General features: G+C 39.2%; 1 protein-coding gene across 5 annotated transcripts in view; it reads right to left on the bottom strand.

Annotated features, from left to right (window-relative positions):
* Ulk2 (unc-51 like autophagy activating kinase 2) overlaps positions 1-18,537 on the bottom strand; it is a 78,009-nt gene that overhangs the window by 25,731 nt on the left and 33,741 nt on the right. For 3 of the 5 annotated variants that reach the window (XM_075992250.1, XM_075992251.1, XM_075992254.1), the window contains 5 exons: positions 12,039-12,099; positions 10,167-10,202; positions 9,163-9,300; positions 5,120-5,265; positions 1,418-1,498 (listed from right to left, as the gene is read on the bottom strand). In XM_075992250.1, coding sequence (XP_075848365.1) covers positions 1,418-1,498; positions 5,120-5,265; positions 9,163-9,300; positions 10,167-10,202; positions 12,039-12,099 — 462 coding nt within the window. The remainder of the gene's footprint in view (positions 1-1,417; positions 1,499-5,119; positions 5,266-9,162; positions 9,301-10,166; positions 10,203-12,038; positions 12,100-18,537) is intronic. The other 2 variants (XM_075992252.1, XM_075992255.1) reach the window with 1 other exon arrangement.

Raw genomic sequence — 18,537 nt, 5'->3', positions numbered from 1 at the left:
CATGCTTTTAATCCTAGTACTCTGTGAGTTTGAGGTCAGCCTAGTCTACACAGTGAGAATTCCAAGACAGCCTGCACTAAATAGAGAAACCCTGTTTTTTAAAAAAATAAAACAAAACAAAACAACAACAACAAAATAAACAGCTGGGTGGTGGTGGCGCACGCCTTTAATCCCAGCACTCAGGAGGCAGAGGCAGGCGGATCTCTATGAGTTCGAGGCCAGCCTGGTCTACAAGTGCTAGTTCCAGGACAGGCTCCAAAGGTACAAAGAAACCCTGTCTCAAAAAACAAACAAACAACCCCCCCCCAAAAAATAAATAAACAAAAACAATTATAGTTTTGCTACTGACCATTCCTGCTTGCTTTCATTCCAAACCTGACATTTATTATTAAGAACATTACTCTACTTAAAAAAAATTATATATTTTATGTATGAGTGTTCTATCTGCAAATACACCTTCATGCCAGAAGAGGGCATTGGATACTAACTCAGAACCACTGGAGGAGAAGACGGTGCTCTAAACCAGAGACATCACACCAGCCCCTCATTATTCTATTTTTTTTATAAAAATAAGCTTAAATAAATAGAAAAGTAAAATTTGTAGTAAATGTCATGATCAGGGAAATTTATTTAAATGTTCCTTTAAAGAAAATTAAAAAATTAAACAAAATGAGTGAAAATTTTAATAATATGGGATTTCTTTAATTATTCAACTCATTACATGTTCACACAGTAAAGTGACTTATAAAAAGTGTGATTTACATGTACCTTTCTAGGAATATGCATTATCTAATACAACAATAGAAACACGCACACATATATTTTTTCTTCTTCCCTCCTTTCTTTTTTTGAGACAGTGTTAATACCCCATGCTGGCCTCTAACTTGCTATTTAACTGAGGATGTCCTTGAACTTCTAATAACACAGAGTTCTGGGATTATAGGCATGGCTTTATATGGTGCTGAGGACAGAACCTAAGGTTTTGTACATGCTAGGCAAATACTTCATCAACTGAGCTACATACCGAGCCCCCTTAGTTTCTTAAGGTTAATTATAAAGAAATCTTTTTTTTTTTTTTTTTTTTTTTTTTTTTTTAGTTTTTAGAGACAGGGTTTCTCTGTAGCTTTGGAGCCTGTCCTGGCACTAGCTCTTGTGGACCAGGCTGGCCTCGAACTCACAGAGATCCGCCTGCCTCTGCCTCCTGAGTGCTGGGATTAAAGGCGTGTGCCACCACCACCCGGCCTTAAAGAAATCTTATGATCACAAGGAGATACTAGATATATGACATATTAGAAACATTAGACAAAAATTCTAAAAAAAACAGTATAGAATAAGGAATATTTCATAGCAATTCTGTTCTTTGAATAAGACTGCAAAGTATAACTCAAATTGACTCATAATAAATATATTTTCCTACCTGAGGAGTGTCTACTCCTGGCTTCATGACCCTGAGGATGCCCACAACAGCACTGACTAAACTGTTCAGGAATGGTACCGACTAGAAATGAAACAAAGAAGAAGAATTTTCATTTTAAACAATAAAGGATAGAAATGGGCAACACACACCAACTGCTTAATCTGTAGCAGTTTACATAATTCTAATTGTAAAAGATTTAATATATCTAATCAGTGTTTAATATATCTAAAAGGTGTCAGGAAGGGTAAGATTTTAAAAGTATTATATAACCATAAAACAAATAAATGCCCCCAACAGGTATGTCGTCGTAGCGTAAGTACCAGAATTTGGATAAATGTGTGGCTTGTGGAGTTGCAGGCTCCAGCTGCAGTCCTTACATATCACAGTGGTGCTGAGGTCAGGTTCCTGACATTTAGGTCTGTTGAACAGGTGATGGAAATTCATCTGACAGCTCAGTACTTCAGGGCTATTCTTGTAGTCTGGACAAAAATTTTTAGGCTTTGCTATAGTCTGAGACTCTTCTTTCCTGATTTTTTTCCCTCCTCTTCCAGGTGTCAAATCTGTACTTTGGTCTAAAGTATTCGCTGCTTCCTCTTGACCTTCCCCTTAGCCTTTACAGGTGGTTCTCCAAGCACTCTACTGGATATACAATACCTTCTTTTCATCTATCTTACTATGAATACAAACTGCCAGGAGCAAGAAGTTTCAGGGTGTTTATACAGACGTAAGACATGTCTACAACGAGAAAGGGCTCTGTCCAAGTAGTAAGGCAATGAGTGCTTTCAGATTTTTTTCCAGTTTATTTATTATGTATAAAGTGCTCTGTCTGCATGTATGCCTGCAGGCCAGAAGAGGGTGCCAGATCTCATTACAGATAGTTGTGAGCCACCATGTGGGGCTTGGAATTGAACTCAGGACCTCTGGAAGAGCAGCCAGTGCTCTTAACCTCTGAGCCATTTCTTTCAGCTTTAAATATAAGGTTTGGTGGCACAGAGACCACTTCCTAAATATAACCCCAGCAGCACAGACACTGAAAGAAACAATAAATTGGACCTCCTGAAACTGAAAAGTCTCTGTAAAGCAAAAGACATGGTCAAAAAGACAAAACGACAGCCTACAGAATGGGAAAAGATCTTCACTAACCCTACATCAGACAGAGATCTGATCTCCAAAATATATAAAGAACTCAAGAAATTGGACACCAAAAGAACACATAATCTAATAAAAAAAATGGAGTACAGACCTAAACAGAGAACTCTCAACAGAGGAATCTAAAATGGCTGAAGGACACTTAAGGAAATGTTCAACATCTTTAGTCATCAGAGAAATGCAAATCAAAACAACTCTGAGATTCCATCTTACACCTGTAAGAATGGTCAAGATCAAAAACACTGACGACAATTTATGATAGAAAGGTTGTAGAGAAAAGGGAACACTTCTGCATTGCTGGTGGGAATGCAAACTGGTACAACCCCTGGATGTCAGTGTGGCGATTTCTCAGAAAATTAGGAAACAACCTTCCTCAAGACCCAGTAATGCCACTTTTGGGTATATATCCAAAGGGTGCTCAATTGTGCCACAAGGACATGTGCTCAACTACATTCATAGCTGCTGTGTTTGTCATAGCCACAACCTGGAATCAACCTAAATGCTCCTTGACCGAAGAATGGATAAGGAAAAGTGGTACATTTACATAATGGAGTACTACACAGCAGAAAAAAATAACATTTTGAATTTTGCAGGAAAATGGATGGAGCTAGAAGACATTATTTTAAGTGAGGTAACCCAGACACAGAAAGACAATTATCACATGTACTCACTCACAGGTGGGTTTTAAACATAAAGCAAAGAAAGCCAGCCTACAAACCACAATCCCAGAGAACCTAGACAACAATGTGGATGCTAAGAGAGACTTACATAGATATCATCAACATGGGAAGTAGAAAGTATAAAAAGACAAGATGTCCTGAGTAAATTAGGAGCATGGGGACCTTGGGGGAAGGTTGAAGGGGGAGGGGAGAAGAGAAAAATGTAGAGTTCAATAAATATCAGTAAAAAAAAGGTAAGGTTTGGATCTTATCTTTGCAGACCGTGGCATGTTCTAGTGGCACCTATAGGAGTGAAACGAGGCCAAGATTTGGTTTGAAATTTTTTTTAACTAAAAACAGAATGGATGATGAGGCTCTTAAATTTTTTTGTTTTGTGTGGTGCATGAATGTGGATGCCAAAGGTTAATTCTGGCTGTCTTCTATCACTCTTTTCCTTGCTTTTTGAGACACGGTCTCTTATTGAACCTGGGGCTCACTGGCTGGCCAACTTGCCCTGCCTTCCCCCAGGGCTGGGGTTACAGAAGCACACTGCTTTTACATGGATTCAGATTCAGACCTTCATGCTTACATGAAAAGCACTTTACCCACTGAGCCATCTTCTCAGTCCCCAAATTAAAAACAGGGTCAGTGAGTATCTGAATTCTGACTACAGATGACCACATACCATCCTGGTGTTCTGAGCAGGAGATACTACAGACCTAGGTACTTTGGCCTTCCTTACGTATTCTGACTTCAGAAATGTGTTTCTTTCTTTCTTTTTTCTTTGAGACAGGGTTTCACTGTAGTTTTAGAGCCTATCCTGGAACTAGCTCTTGTAGACCAGGTTAGCCTTGAACTCACAGAGATCCATCTGCCTCTGCCTCCTGAGTGCTGGGATTAAAGGTGTGAGCCACCATGCCCGGCCTCAGAAATGTGTTTCTTAATTTCACATAAAATGTAGTTTATTTTTTTGTTTGCTGTAGTTTCTGGTATTTTCTTTGTTTTAGGCTTTCTTAAACAACCAAGGGAAAGTAGAAGGATCTGTAACAAAGCTGCTGACATATTACCACTCTGAGCCAGAAAGCTTTTGGTCAATGTGATCCAGGACTGTTGTATTTTAACTAGTTTTCGCTCATTTGAGTGTTAAATCGGGAAACATTTGATGTAATTTAATCCATGGCTTAGGCTAACCAGAAGATGAGGATACTTTTGAGATAAAAGATAAATTTATATTTCCAACTGTCATCATACCGATTATAGAGATTTTTTTCTTTTCTCTGTGTGTCTCTCTTGATCACTTTTCCTCCTTATTCTTCAAGGCACAGTCTCTCAATCAGATCCAGTAGTTATCTGCTTGCTAGGGAGAAGCAGGGGGGAATTTCCTTCGCCTTCCAAGGCTGGGATTACAGGTAGCTCACCAAAACTACCCAGCATTTTTGTGGGTTCTGGGGGTCGGAACTCCAGTATGCAGGCTCACCTGACAAGCACTTTAACTGTTGAGCCATCCCCCAGGTTCCAATGCAGATTGTTTGTTTATTTACTTGCTTATATTATTTATCTATTTATTTATTTTGATTTTTCAGGATAGAGTTTCACTGTATAGCCTTGGCTGTCCTGGGACTCACTCTGTACACCAGGTTGACTTCAAAGTCACAAAGATCCACCTGCCTCTGCCTCCTGAGTGCTGGAATTAAAGGTATGCATCACACGGTCTGGCCAATACAGAGATTTTTAAGATCAAGTCGGGAGTAGGATACAGTACAAAGGTTAGAGTATGTCGTATAATCAGCTTAAAAGCACTGTTATCATGACTCCGTATTCCTTGAGAGTGTGCATTATCCAATTTATTACACAGAAAATCAGGTTAAAGATGATTGCATTCAATTTTCCTCACCCAAAGGGGATGGCGAGTAAGGCCTGGAAGAGCCAGTCGAGAGTCTTCGTCCTCCTGTCTGCACTGTGTCTGCTGGTACAGGAGAGCAGGACCCGACCCGGAGGAAGCCCATGGGGCTGGTGTTAGACCTTCGTACCACTGCAGATCTGAAAAGAAAAAAAGGGAATTATTTCCTATCTGATAGGACCCAGAACAGAACTTTATTTTTGACAACTTCCAACAGCACTCCATGTAGAATAGTTTTTAAACATATAACACATAATGGTTACAAGGAACAAAAATAAAAAATGTAAAATGAACCAGGTGTGATAGCACATGCCTTTAATTCTAAAACTTGGGAGGCTGAGGCATGTGGAATGAGTTCCATGACAGCCTGGTCTACATAGTGAGTTTCAGGACTACATGACAAGATCTGGTCTCCGGGAGAAAAAAAAACAGTAGTAGTAAAATGATAAAGTTTCCTCTCCTCTCTATTCTTCCACCAAATCCTTCATGCTTCTCCACTATTCTTAGTTTCTGGTGTATCCTTCCAGAGTTCACTAATGCCCTGAATTCATAACATTACTATCAGCTTTTAACCACTGAGTAATACGTGACATATTAACCACTGTCAATCTGACTCAGGTCCAGTTTCTTTTTTTTTCTTTTTTTTTTTTTTTTTTGGTTTTTCGAGACAGGGTTTCTCTGTGGTTTTGGAGCCTGTCCTGGAACTAGCTCTTGTAGACCAGGCTGGTCTCGAACTCACAGAGATCCGCCTGCCTCTGCCTCCCGAGTGCTGGGATTAAAGGCGTGCACCACCACCGCCCGGCAGGTCCAGTTTCTTTTATCCTCTGAAAAACTACTTAGTTTCCAGACAGCTTTTATTAACTTCTATAGATTGTTACTTATTATATATAAACAAATTTTTTAAATTAAAAAGTAATGAACATATTATATTTAACCTAAGATTACAAAAGGTAAATATATTTTCCAAGAAAGTATTTTAAAGAGAAGCATGGTATTTTACACTTCTGAAAAATCTCTAATACCCTGCTTAATAGAAGACATTTGGATTTTTATATTGTTTCTGCAATCAAATTGTTATTCACTATGTTATTTTGGATGAAGTATATAAAGAAGACAAATTGACACAGGTATGTCCTAAAAAAGCAAAAATATTTTGGTAGCCTTTTCAAGATAACAGTGATATTCTTCTTTGATACTAAGCAAGCAGTGATATCTAAAGAATTAGCCACAATGTGAAACTATCCATGAATATTGTGCTCTAACATTAAAGTTCATTCTTCTGAAAAGTATTGGCTCTTTGAATAAATATGTGCACCATTTTTAACACAATTTGGACAACATTGTTCCACTGACTATGCAGATAACCCAAATATTGACACATTACACAACAAGGGCCACATTCGTACCAAAACGTCACTGCTATGGAGCTGAAAAGATAGCTCAGTGGTTTAGTGCATTGTTTGCTCTTGCTGAGGACAGGAGTTCAAGTATAAGCACCCTCACGGAAGCTCACAACCATCTGTACTCCAGTTGTAGGGGACCCAACACCTTCACTCTCGCCTGACCTCCAAGGATATCTAGGCACATGAGTGGGGCGCAAACATACATGCAGGCATAACATTCACACGCATAAAAATAAATCTAAAAAATGTCACCATCAATCATACAGAAATATCAGAGCAAAAACTAACAATACCTGTCAGCATTACAGTGGTGAGTATGTTTTCCAGAGGTTTGGTTTTGTTTGAAAACTCATTATTGTTTTTATCCTCATTGTTTTCTTCCAAGTAGAAAAACTTAGTTCATTTCTGACAAAATGGCTGCTCTACTCCCATACCATAGTTTGTCATTCTTTAAAATAAAGAGTGCTCAGTGAAAAGGGGGCTAGTTTAGCTGGCAGTCCAATCATACAATGTTTAACCTAAGGCAAGTAAGTATCTAATATACTACAAATGTGCTTTATTAGCATATGAGTAGCCTACCAACCCTAGGGTTGTGATTTTTCAAAGACTAGCTTTTGCTGAGTTGTTGAGGACATTCTTCATGTGCTGTAAGGATCACAAAGACTAACACTACAGGCCGGGCGGTGGTGGAGCACGCCTTTAATCCCAGCACTCGGGAGGCAGAGGCAGGTGGATCTCTGTGAGTTCGAGACCAGCCTGGTCTACAGAGCTAGTTCCAGGACAGGCTCCAAAGCCACAGAGAAACCCTGTCTCGAAAAACCAAAAAAAAAAAAAAAAAAAAGACTAACACTACACTTATAAGTCATTACCTTATTCATGTTAAAACATAAGCAGTTTTGTTCATTTTTGCTTTCTTCACCATTAATGCATACACCAACACACTGAGAAAAGCAAACTATATTCTATGCTTACTTATTATCAAGCAGTTTTGACTATGAGCTCTATGAAGAGATCTAAAAACAACACTCTTTGTTTTTGGAGACAGAGTTTCTTTGTGTAACAGCCCTAGCTGTTCTGAAACTCACTTTGTAGACCAGGCTGGCCTTGAACTCACAGAGATCTGACTGCCTCTGCCTCCTGATTGCTGGGATTAAGAACCTGTACCATCACTGCCTGGATTAAAAAAAAATCACACTTTTTTCATTTTATATTAAACTTGGAAACTTTGTTGTGTCAGACTTAGCTTCCTTACTCATCTGGAATAGAATGTGCGTAGCTTTCTATTGTCATAGAGGGTCTACAATAAATCAGCATGGAAACACTGGTGGACACAGCTTATTTCTTACCTTTTGGTATTATAACAATAAGCTATGCCATATACAAAGCCTGTTTACAGAGAATATGTATCTGACTATGTACACATACATTAATAACAAGTTGCCAGAATTACAGTGTTATTTCCTCCTTCCATGCTAACCTGATTTCTCTGAGATTTAGACCTCTAAGGGTGCAATGATTTCCGTTGTCAGAATCCTGATTTCATGCACACTTTTGCTGTGAGGAAGTAGGAATTCTTCCATCATCTTTCTTTTCTAGAAATTTAGTGACATCTGTCACTATGGAACATTTTATTATTTTACGTGGAGTTAGTCTTTTTACTATTACCTTCGGGGGTGTGTGTGGTATCAGATGTAGAACAAGTACACAAGACATAAAAAAATTGGCTGAAACTGAAAGTCTTCTTTCCTACTTATATTCTCTTTCGAGACAGAGAGATTCACTGTACCCCAGAGTAGCCTCAAATTGTTAATCTTCCTGCTTTGGTCTCTCATGTGATGGGATTACAGTCCTGAGCCAACACACCAGAAATACTATTTATTAAACAAGTTCTTTCTTTTTTCTGTTTTTTTTTTTTTTTTGGTTTTTTTCGAGACGGGGTTTCTCTGTAGCTTTGGAGCTTGTCCTGGAACTCCCTTTGTAGACCAGGCTGGCCTTGAACTCACAGAGATCCACCTGCCTCTGCCTCCCAAGAGCTGGGATTACAGGCGGGCGCCACCACCGCCCGGCAGCTCTGGTTTTATTTTGAGATAGGGTCTCACTGTGTAGCCCTGGCTGGCCTGGAGCCTACTACACAGCCCTGGCTGGCCTTGAACTCAAAGTTCCATTTGCCTCTTTCTTGGTCCCGTGCTCCCAATTTACTCAGGAGAGCTTGTCTTTTTCTACTTCCCCTGTAGATTAGACCCTTGTATGTCTCTCTCGGGATCCTCATTGTTGTCTATGACGGTTTTGTGTTTTGAGACAAGAGCTCATATAGCTTGGGATGGCCTTGAAATTACTATAGATAGGACAGCTTTGAATTTCTGATCTTCTGCTTTCACCTCTCAAAGGCTAGGGTTACAGGAATGCACCCTCTTGCCTGGTTTATACAGTGTTTGGTATTGAATGAAGGATTGAATGTGAATGGTGGTGGGTAAACATTCTGTAACTGAGATACATTACCAGCCCAAGTTCTTTCTCAGTAATTATATTCTTAGCAAATACATGTGTGTAATGTTAAATACAAATAACCTTTGAGTCTCAATAACGACAACAAAACCTATTAAAAAAATAAAAAGAAAAAAGACACTGGCTTACCTTGGAGAACCATGTGGATTTGTGCCAGAGCTGGCAGTGGATATAAGATTCTGCTCTATGCGCTGATAATTCCTTACTTGAGTAGGAACTGGAATTGGAGCTGTTTCACTGTGAGGTGACACAGTAGGTTGATACTGCCTGCCACCATAATTTAAGAAAGAAAGAGTAGTCAGACTAATTTTCTTTCAGTTGACCTAATTAGCTATATTTAGAGAAAATTCTAGAAAGCTAAGCGATCACTTTTAAATGTGAATAAGAAATATCCTGTTTTGGAGCCTGGAGAGATGGCTCAGTGGTTAAGAGCACTGACTGCTCCTCCAGTGGACCCGGGTTCAATTCCCAGCACCCACATGGCAGCTCACAGCTGTCTGTAGCTCCAGTTCAAGAGAATCTGACATCGCTATACCAATGTGCATGAAATAAAGTTAAATAAAGTTTTTTTTTTTAAAAAAGAAATATCCTGTTTTAAAAAACATATGTACCCAGAACTCACATCTGTCAAGAACACTCCTACACTCCTGACAGCCTGGGGGTGGTGGTGGTGCACGCCTTTAATCCCAGAACTCAGGAGGCAGAGGCAGGTGGATCTCTGTGAGTTTGAGGCCAGCCTGGTCTACAAGTTCCAGGACTGCCAGGGCTACCTACACAGAGAAACCCTGTCTTGGAAGAAAAAGAGTGGAGGGGGAGAAAGAGGTAAACTCCCAGGAAATGGGGGAAATCGCTACAACACCTGTCACTGTACTGAGCACCAGGGCTAATCAGGCTGCATAACAAGAAGAATATACTCAACTTACTGCACTACAAGCTTTGAATAGAATTTATGGATTTGTTATCATAATTGAAATTTATTTTAATGGGTTTAGTGACACAGGCCTGTAATCCTAGCTACTTAGGAAGCTGAGACAAGATGTCTAGTTCAAGGTCTGCCTGGGTAAAGTAGAAACTGTCTTGAAATGAAACCCAGAAAACAAGCTAGGAATACAGCTCAGGGGCACAGAACTTACCTAGCATGTGCAAGGCTCCAGATTGAATCTCCAGCACTGCAAATATATACATAAACACAAAGTTGTGGAGGCCCAAAAATGTGAGCCTATTTCCACGTTGACCAAAGGTCCGAGAGTTCGAACTTAACTCTAGTCCTTCAAAGTTATTATGTTACCTGGAATAAAGGTCCCACCTAGACTTAGAACAGAGAGTTCTGCTCTCTCAAGGTTGTTGTCAACAGGTGTGGTGAATAGCCAGATCTTGCATTTCAGGAATAGAGGAAAGTCTGAGGATCCAACTAAGTTCCAGTTCCCTTAAGGAGGTAACTTTGGATTCCACACAGGGAGTGGTTTGCCTACAGAATGTTTTAGTGTGAGGGTGACTTGTTCTAGCAGTACAATGTTTAACTATGAATGTAGCCCATGACCTTCAATTGGTATGTTCATTTCCTTATATAGTGTAAATGTAGTTTTTTGTCTTACTCCTACCTTTTCAGTTCAGGGGTATTTTAAGCAGTTGGAAATTAAAGCAGGCGAATTTTCAGTACTCACTGGAATTCCCTCCTGATATAATCCTATATGTTTCTCTGTTTTATTATTTTCATTTGCGTCTTCATATTATTCATATTTATTTATTTAGGATTTTTGAGAAAGGGTTTCTCTGTAGTTTTTTGGTGCCTGTCCTGGAACTAACTCTTGTAGACCAGGTCAGCCTCAAACTCACAAACATCCACCTGCCTCTGCCTCCCATAGTGCTGGGATTAAAGGCGTGTACCACCACCACCTGGGATGCGTCTTCACGTTCTTTATTATATTTCTAAATCCCCATGCCTCTATCCTGGCAAGAGGTATTTTTTGTCGAGGTTGGCTCCTGACATAAAGTAAAAGTATTATTTTTTTTCTTTTAAAAAAGAAATTGTAATCGGGGGGAGGGAAATGGGAGGCAGTGGCGGGGAGGAGGCAGAAATCTTTAATAAATAAATTAAAAAAAACATGCCTGTTCAAGAGACTAAGATAGGTGAACTGCAAATTCAAGGTCAGCTTGGGCTTCTGTGAGTTCAAGGTCAGCCTAGGCAATTTAGCAAAATGCTATCTCAAAATAAGAAAAAAAGGTGATGGGTTGGATACACAATTCCTTAGGAATGCTTAGGTAGCGTGTTCAACCCCCATACTCAAAACAAATGAATAGAACAAAAACCAAAAAACCCCCAAACAGTATGTATGCATGTTAAACACATAAATGTATAAATGTGTAAATTCTGAAACAAAAAGTAAATCAAGAACAAAATTTAATAAAGTCACAAAAGCCGGGCGGTGGTGGCGCACACCTTTAATCCTAGCACTTGGGAGGCAGAGGCAGGCGGATTTCTGTGAGTATGAGGCCAGCCTGGTCTACAAGAGCGAGTTCCAGGATAGGCACCAAAAACTTCAGAGAAACCCTGTCTCGAAAATCCAAAAATAAAAAAATAAATAAAGTCACAAAAATAACAAAATATGAAAAATATTTTTTAAAATGTGAACTTCTAGGGCTGGAGAGATGGCTCAGTGGTTAAGAGCACTGACTGCTCTTCCAGAGGTCCTGAGTTCAAATCCCAGCAACCACATCGTGGCTCACAACCACCTATAAGAAGATATGGTACCCTCTTCTGGCCTACAGGCAGGATACTGCCTAAATAGATAAAATCTTTAAAAAAAAAAAAGTGAGCTTCTGATCACCCTGCCTCCATCTCCCAAGTGCTAGGATTACAATGGTGTACCATGCCATAGTATTTATTTACATGGTCCTGCAGTGGTAGCTAGGGCTCTGTGCAAGCTAGAAAAGCATTCCACCAACTGAACACATTCCCTGGGCCCAAAATATAAAAACTCTTCTGGTAAAATATATTAACATACCCTCCACACATGAAGAATTCATTTGAAGCACGTCTGGCAGCAGTCCCCATCGGCACATCATCTGAAGAGAAAGAGTCAATTCTGTTATATTACATGCTTTAAAGAATGGAAATCTCTTCCAACATGATGATTTAGAAATAATCCGAATACAACACGAACTTATCCATTTTTTGTTGTTGAATTTTTTTGGGGGGGCTGTCATTTGTTTTAGTTTCTTGATGCATGGTCTTTCTACATCTGACTGTCCATGAACTCATTATGTAGACCCTCAATAAGTAAACCTACAACCTTCTTTATTTTGAAAATAGGGTCTCACTTTGTAGACCAGGTTGCCCTCAATGTACCACTTCTGTTTCCAAAGTGCTTGAATGAAGGGAATGTGACATCACTGCTTGGCTTTCTGGTCTTGGTCTTCTTTATGGTTTTTGACAGATTCACCACTCAAAGTTATAAGAACTAATTTCTCCTGTTGAATCTGAACTGCAGGCCTGGGAAAGCCAGTCCTGTCTGGGTGTTTCTAGGCTGTGGCTGGGCACCACCCAGCATAACCCATGACGTTTTTTTGAGTTAAAGTTCTGTAGTTGTGCTATGTTTATGTATTTCTTCACTATTCCTTTCCTAGGCTTGTGTAATTTTGTGTGTTTGTGTGTGTTGTTCCTATTGGTTGTTGAGATGTGTCTCACCATGTTGCCCAGACCAATCTGAAAGTGACAGACTCAAGGATCCTTCCCACATCATGATCTGTGCTGCCTTTCCTTCCAGTTGTATCTGGTACTCAGGTACGCATCACCATGCTGAACTTGCTTCTACAGTCTTGGCTTTCTGAGACAGATTCTCTTCATGGTTTAGTGACTTTTACCACACAGTTTTGCATAAAATATATACATTACATTATACCAGAAATGGTTATAAAACAAAGCGTGGCTCAACAGAATACTGGAGTGCCCATCCTCTTGTGTAACACCTCTGTGAGATTTTGAAAGCTTGTTGAATATGACATTGTTCTTTTAAATACAGCAGCAGATACCACAGGCTATCTTCATCTTCTCATCTATCTTTTATACACATCAGTTCCACACAGTTCAGAACTCAGGTCCTAACACTGCTATACTCCATCACAGCATCCTATGTCATTCCATGTGATACTGAGTAACAGTTGACCAAATAAATATTTCTTAAATAAACCATGCTGATAACTTATACTCAAAAAGAAAGGAGAGTTACAAAAATTCCTGTGAATGATCCTGATAAAAAACTGAGCACTGCATTTATTTGGCACATTTTGGGTCCAGCTCAGATGAACTTATAACCTAGACGTCAAAGAACTTCTAGAATATAGTGAAATAATGTCAGGTAGTGATAGGAGGTCTAGAGAAACTAAATGAAGGCAATGAACAAAGAGTAGTGGAGCAAGACAGGTACCTACTTAAAGCCACAAACAGACCCTGTGAGTAAGGAAACTGGAAGAGGCAGGAATGTACACCCGAGCCTTGAAAGACAGCTCAGCAATTAAGAACATCTACTATTCTTCCAGAGGACCCAACTTGGTTCCCACCCATACATCAGGAAGCTTACAACCATCTGTTAAACTAGATCCAGGGGACCCAATACTCTAGGATGGCCTCCTCAGGCACTGCATTCATGTGCATAACGTTCTCCCACATACACAAGTAATTAAAAACTAAAATCTAAACAAAAATATATATGTTTCATAAATATAGTTTGTTTGTTTGTATTTTCGAGACAGGGTCTCTCCTTAGCTCTGGGGCCTGTCCTGAAACTAGCTCTTGTAGACCAGGTTGGCCTCGAACTCACAGATATCTGCCTGCCTCTGCCTCCCAAGTGCTGGGATTAAAGGCGTGCACCACCACCGCCTGGCAATATACTTTGTTTTTTGTTTTGAGTTTGAAACTATGTAATTATAAAACAAAATTAAATAAAAAAGATTAGTAATCCCTAGAATCCAAAAGTACATATCAACTTGGTAACTTAACCACACAGAGTGGGAAGATATCTCAAATGACTTTAGGTCTGGGTAATTTGTATATCCCTAAAGACAAAAACCTCCAAAAAAGATCTCCAATAGCTTTTAGTGATTATATTTAAGTTCTCTATATATATTATACTATTTATGTTATAATATAAATATATTATTTATATTATGATCCCATTCTAGTACTTTGAAACCCCAAAGACAGAAGGAGAAAAATAAGAACCTGTACTTACACAGGCAAGGAGAAGAGAAAAGCTTACTACCAGAGAAATGTTCAAGTTAGGACTGGTTTTGGTGCCATATTCTTGTATTTACCACCCCTTTACCAACACACACATGCACATACACACACTCAGGAAGGTAGAAAAAACTCTTGAAAATATGCCTCAAAAAAAGGGGAAAAGAACAAGAAAGAAACTGAGGGAGGAAGGGAGAAAGGGAGGAAGCGAAGAAAGTAAATTAGAAAGATGATGGGTAAATTTAGGCTCTTTTTCATCTACTTGACCCAAGGAAATAGAATGGTAAATCTATTCTAAATTTATAAATCTATAAATCACTATACATCACAGAACCCTAAAAAGGCTTCAAATAGCCAGCAATACCAGATATCTATACCTTTCAAAGTGGGACTAAAGATAGATTATATAGGATATTGAGCCTATAATTCGTGATCCTAGAGAAGCTAAATAAGAAGGTGAACCCAAAGAAAAACATATAGTCATCCTCCTGGATATTAACCTTCATCAGGCTATGAAAGGAGACAGAGATAGAGACCCACATTGGAGCACCAGACTGAAATCCCAAGGTCCAAATCAGGAGCAGATGGAGAGAGAGCACGAGCAAGGAACTCAGGACTGCGAGGGGTGAACCCACACACTGAGACAATGGGGATGTTCTATTGGGAACTCACCAAAGCCAGCTGGCCTGGGTCTGAAAAAGCATGGGATAAAACCGGACTTGCTGAACATAGCGAACAATGAGGACTACTGAGAACTCAAGAACAATGGCACTGGGTTTTGATCCTACTGCACATACTGGCTTTGTGGGAGCCTAGGCAGTTTGGATGCACACCTAACTAGACCTGGAAGGAGGTGGGTGGTCCTTGGACTTCCCACAGGGCAGGGAACCCTGATTGCTCTTTGGGCTGATGAGGGAGGGGGACTTGATTAGGGGAGGAGGAGGGAAATGGGAGGCAGTGGCGGGGAGGAGGCAGAAATCTTTAATAAATAAATAAAAGAAAAAAAAAAGGCTGGCAGTTTGGCTCAGCTGGTAAGGACGCTTGCCACTAAGCCTGAGGACCTGAGTTCAATCCCCAGGACCCACATAGAAGGAGAGAACTGAGTTCTTCAAGTTGTCCTCCAATCGTTACAAATACATATACATACATAAATGCAATAAAAAAAACTTAAAAGAGCGTGATAGCACACACTTTAATTCAGCACTTGGGAGGCTGAGGCAAGCAGATCTCTGAGTTTGAGGCCAGTCCAGTCTACAAAGCTATTTCCAGGACAGACAGAGCTACACAGAGAAACCCTGTCTGGGAAAAAAAACAAAAATTAAAGTTAGAACATAGTAAATAATAGCATATTAGATTTTTGATAAATGACCAGATTATAACTTTTATGTTACTGTGAGAATATGGTTATGTTTCATTATGATAACCATATTACTAGGTATTCTTACTATAAAAATATCCTATACCTTAAATATAACCACAGAATTTATTTTAAAATATACAGAGGAAAAAGCAGATATAGAAGTCTTCTCCAATTTACTATAGGCAGCAATGCTCATCCACAACTAAGCTCAAGACTAGATATAAGTACTTGAGACAGAATCAAACTGGTCCCTGTACTACAGAATGCCACAGAGAATTAAAGGCAAGAGTACTACAGCTCAAATGACTGACAAAGTAAGTTATTAAGTGAAATTTTACACTAACTCTTGAAACTATAGGCATTCATTATACACTAAAATACTATCAGGATTATATTCTTTAGGCAGAAGACCATGTCAGAGTAGTCTTCCCCAAAGGAAACAGTCCAATGTAATGCTACAGCCACATATACAACCCAGTAGAGACACTGAGGTAAGACACAACTTTCTTTTTTCTTCTCTTTCTCTCCTTCTTTCCTTCCTTTCTTCCTTCCTTATGTGTGTGTTTTGTGTTTTTTAAATTTTTATACATATTTATGTATTTATTTATATAGTCTCATTATATAGCTCTGGTTGTCCTAGAACTCACTATGTAGACCAGGCTGGCCTTGAACTCAAGAGATCTGACTGCCTTTGCCTCCCAAGTATTGGGATTAAAGGTGTGCATCACTACACCTGGCTAAAGCACAGTTTTCAAGCTTCCATTGTAGGCACACCTTTAATCCCATCACTTGGCAGACAGAGGCAGTCAGATCTCTGAGTTTGAGACTACCCTGTTCTACAAAAGCAAATTCCAGGACAGCCAGCACTACACAGAAATTCTATCTTGAAAAACAAAACAAAACGAAATCTTAATTGGCTTTATTTTCTACTGTAGAATTAGTAAACGCTTTTGCTTTATTTATGAAACAGAGTAAGTGTTCCATAGACTAATTAGTGGAGGTTGGTTTTAAGTCAGAAAGGACTGGAGAAGGAAAAACAAAATAAGGAGCCATGGGTTATGGACAAGTGATATTCCTTGTAAGGTTTGGACAGAGTGACAGACCATAGGAAGTAATAACTAATTCTTTAGCATTGGGATATTTCTTAAACTCTTTCTGTGCAAAGATTAAGGAAAGTGAGCTTAGTTATGATGGCTGTTATCTCTGTAATTGTAATACTTCTGATTTCATGAGAGATCAGGTTCAGAATGATGCTGTGAAACTTCAGTGTAACGACTTCATTTTGATTACCCCCTGAGCCCTAGTCCACAGGTTAGTGTAAAGCAATGACTTCCTATAATATTTACACTCTTCTTAATTTGCCAGATTTTCAATTATAGGAGCTCTTATTTTACACTGTGGTATTTCGTTTCTTTACACTCATGACTAAGGAGATTTATGAGGTTGAAGAGTTGTCTCAGTGGTTAAGAGCACTGGCCACTCTTGCAGAGGCCCAGGTTCTGTCTCTAGCTCTCACACAGCCACAGCCATTCATAACTTTCATAACTTCAGCTCTAAGTGGTCTGGTTCCCTTCCCTTGCTCTTTAAAAATAAACCTTTAAAAATATAGAGAATTTAACTGGGGCTGGAGAGATGGCTCAACAGTTAATGAGAGCCTTCCTAAGGACCCTAGTTTAGTTCCCAGCACCTGCATGGCAACGCACAACTGTCTGTAACTCTAGTACCAGGGGATCTGATGCTCTCATACAGACATATGTGAAGATAAAACATCCATTCATGAAATAAAAATAAACAAATCATTTAAAAAGTAATAGAAAATTTAAAGTGTTCAAAAGGAATTAAAGGTGTATGCCACCACGACTATCTCACATCAATTAAGACTTTTTAAACTGGGCCTGCTGCTAAACCTGATGACTAAAAGGAGGAAGGAGATGACTCCTGAGGGTTGTCTTCTGACCTCCAGGCATGCAGGCACACACACTAAATAATAATTATCAGATTCTTTTATTTGTTTGATCTATAAATAAATTGCAAAAGAATTTTTTAAAGAAAAGATTGTAAATTGGGGAGTACAAGAGAAATTAGAGGTACAGTCTCTTGACACAGATATTGCATGAATAATAAAAACCCAGAGACAGATACTGGGGTTCGACCCGAAAACCAGAAAAGTAAAGCAGCCAAGTCACTAGAGAAGTATCTCTTCCATGGCTGGGTGACCACAGACTAAACCGACTAAGCCTCTCTCTCCCCTCCTATCTTATATTTCCTCTAGTGCTGGGATTAAAGGTGAGAATCCCTAGTACTGGGATTAAAAGTGTGGGGCACCACCACTTGGATTTTTTTCTGCATTGATCTTGTGTAGCCCAGCGTAACCTTGAATTCACAGAGATCTGTCTGCTGCTTGTCTCTGAAATCCTGGGATTAAAGGTGTGTGCCACCACTGCCTGACCTCTGGTGGTTTAGCTTTGCCCTTCTGATCTTTAGGCAAGCTTTATTTATTAAAACATTAGTATCACTATACACAGAGACAAATTCTGCACTCATATTTTATAAGGTATCCACTTTGAAGGAATTCTGGTATCTGTACACAGACATGTTGTCAGAATTCAGTCTGATAAGCCAATGGTATTGGGGTGACCTATAATACATCTTACTTGTGGTTTTGAGCCTAGTCTTTAATGGCTGAGCCATCTCTCCAGCCTGACTTTTAATGCATTTTAAATACTGAAATTTCAGAAATAACTTATTGTAAATCAGTAGAGAAACGGACAAACTGAGCTTTAGTTCTGTCCTGTAAAACTGAAGCATTAAAATGAACTAGTCACATGACTACTCATGCATTCAGATGCATAACAAAAATAGAACAAAAAATATAGAAATAAACACTGTATAACATTTATTTCAATGA

This window comes from Microtus pennsylvanicus, chromosome 11 (genome assembly GCF_037038515.1).
Source record: "Microtus pennsylvanicus isolate mMicPen1 chromosome 11, mMicPen1.hap1, whole genome shotgun sequence".
NCBI classification, from domain to species: Eukaryota; Metazoa; Chordata; class Mammalia; order Rodentia; family Cricetidae; genus Microtus; species Microtus pennsylvanicus.
This window is presented reverse-complemented; position numbering and strand designations above follow the sequence as displayed.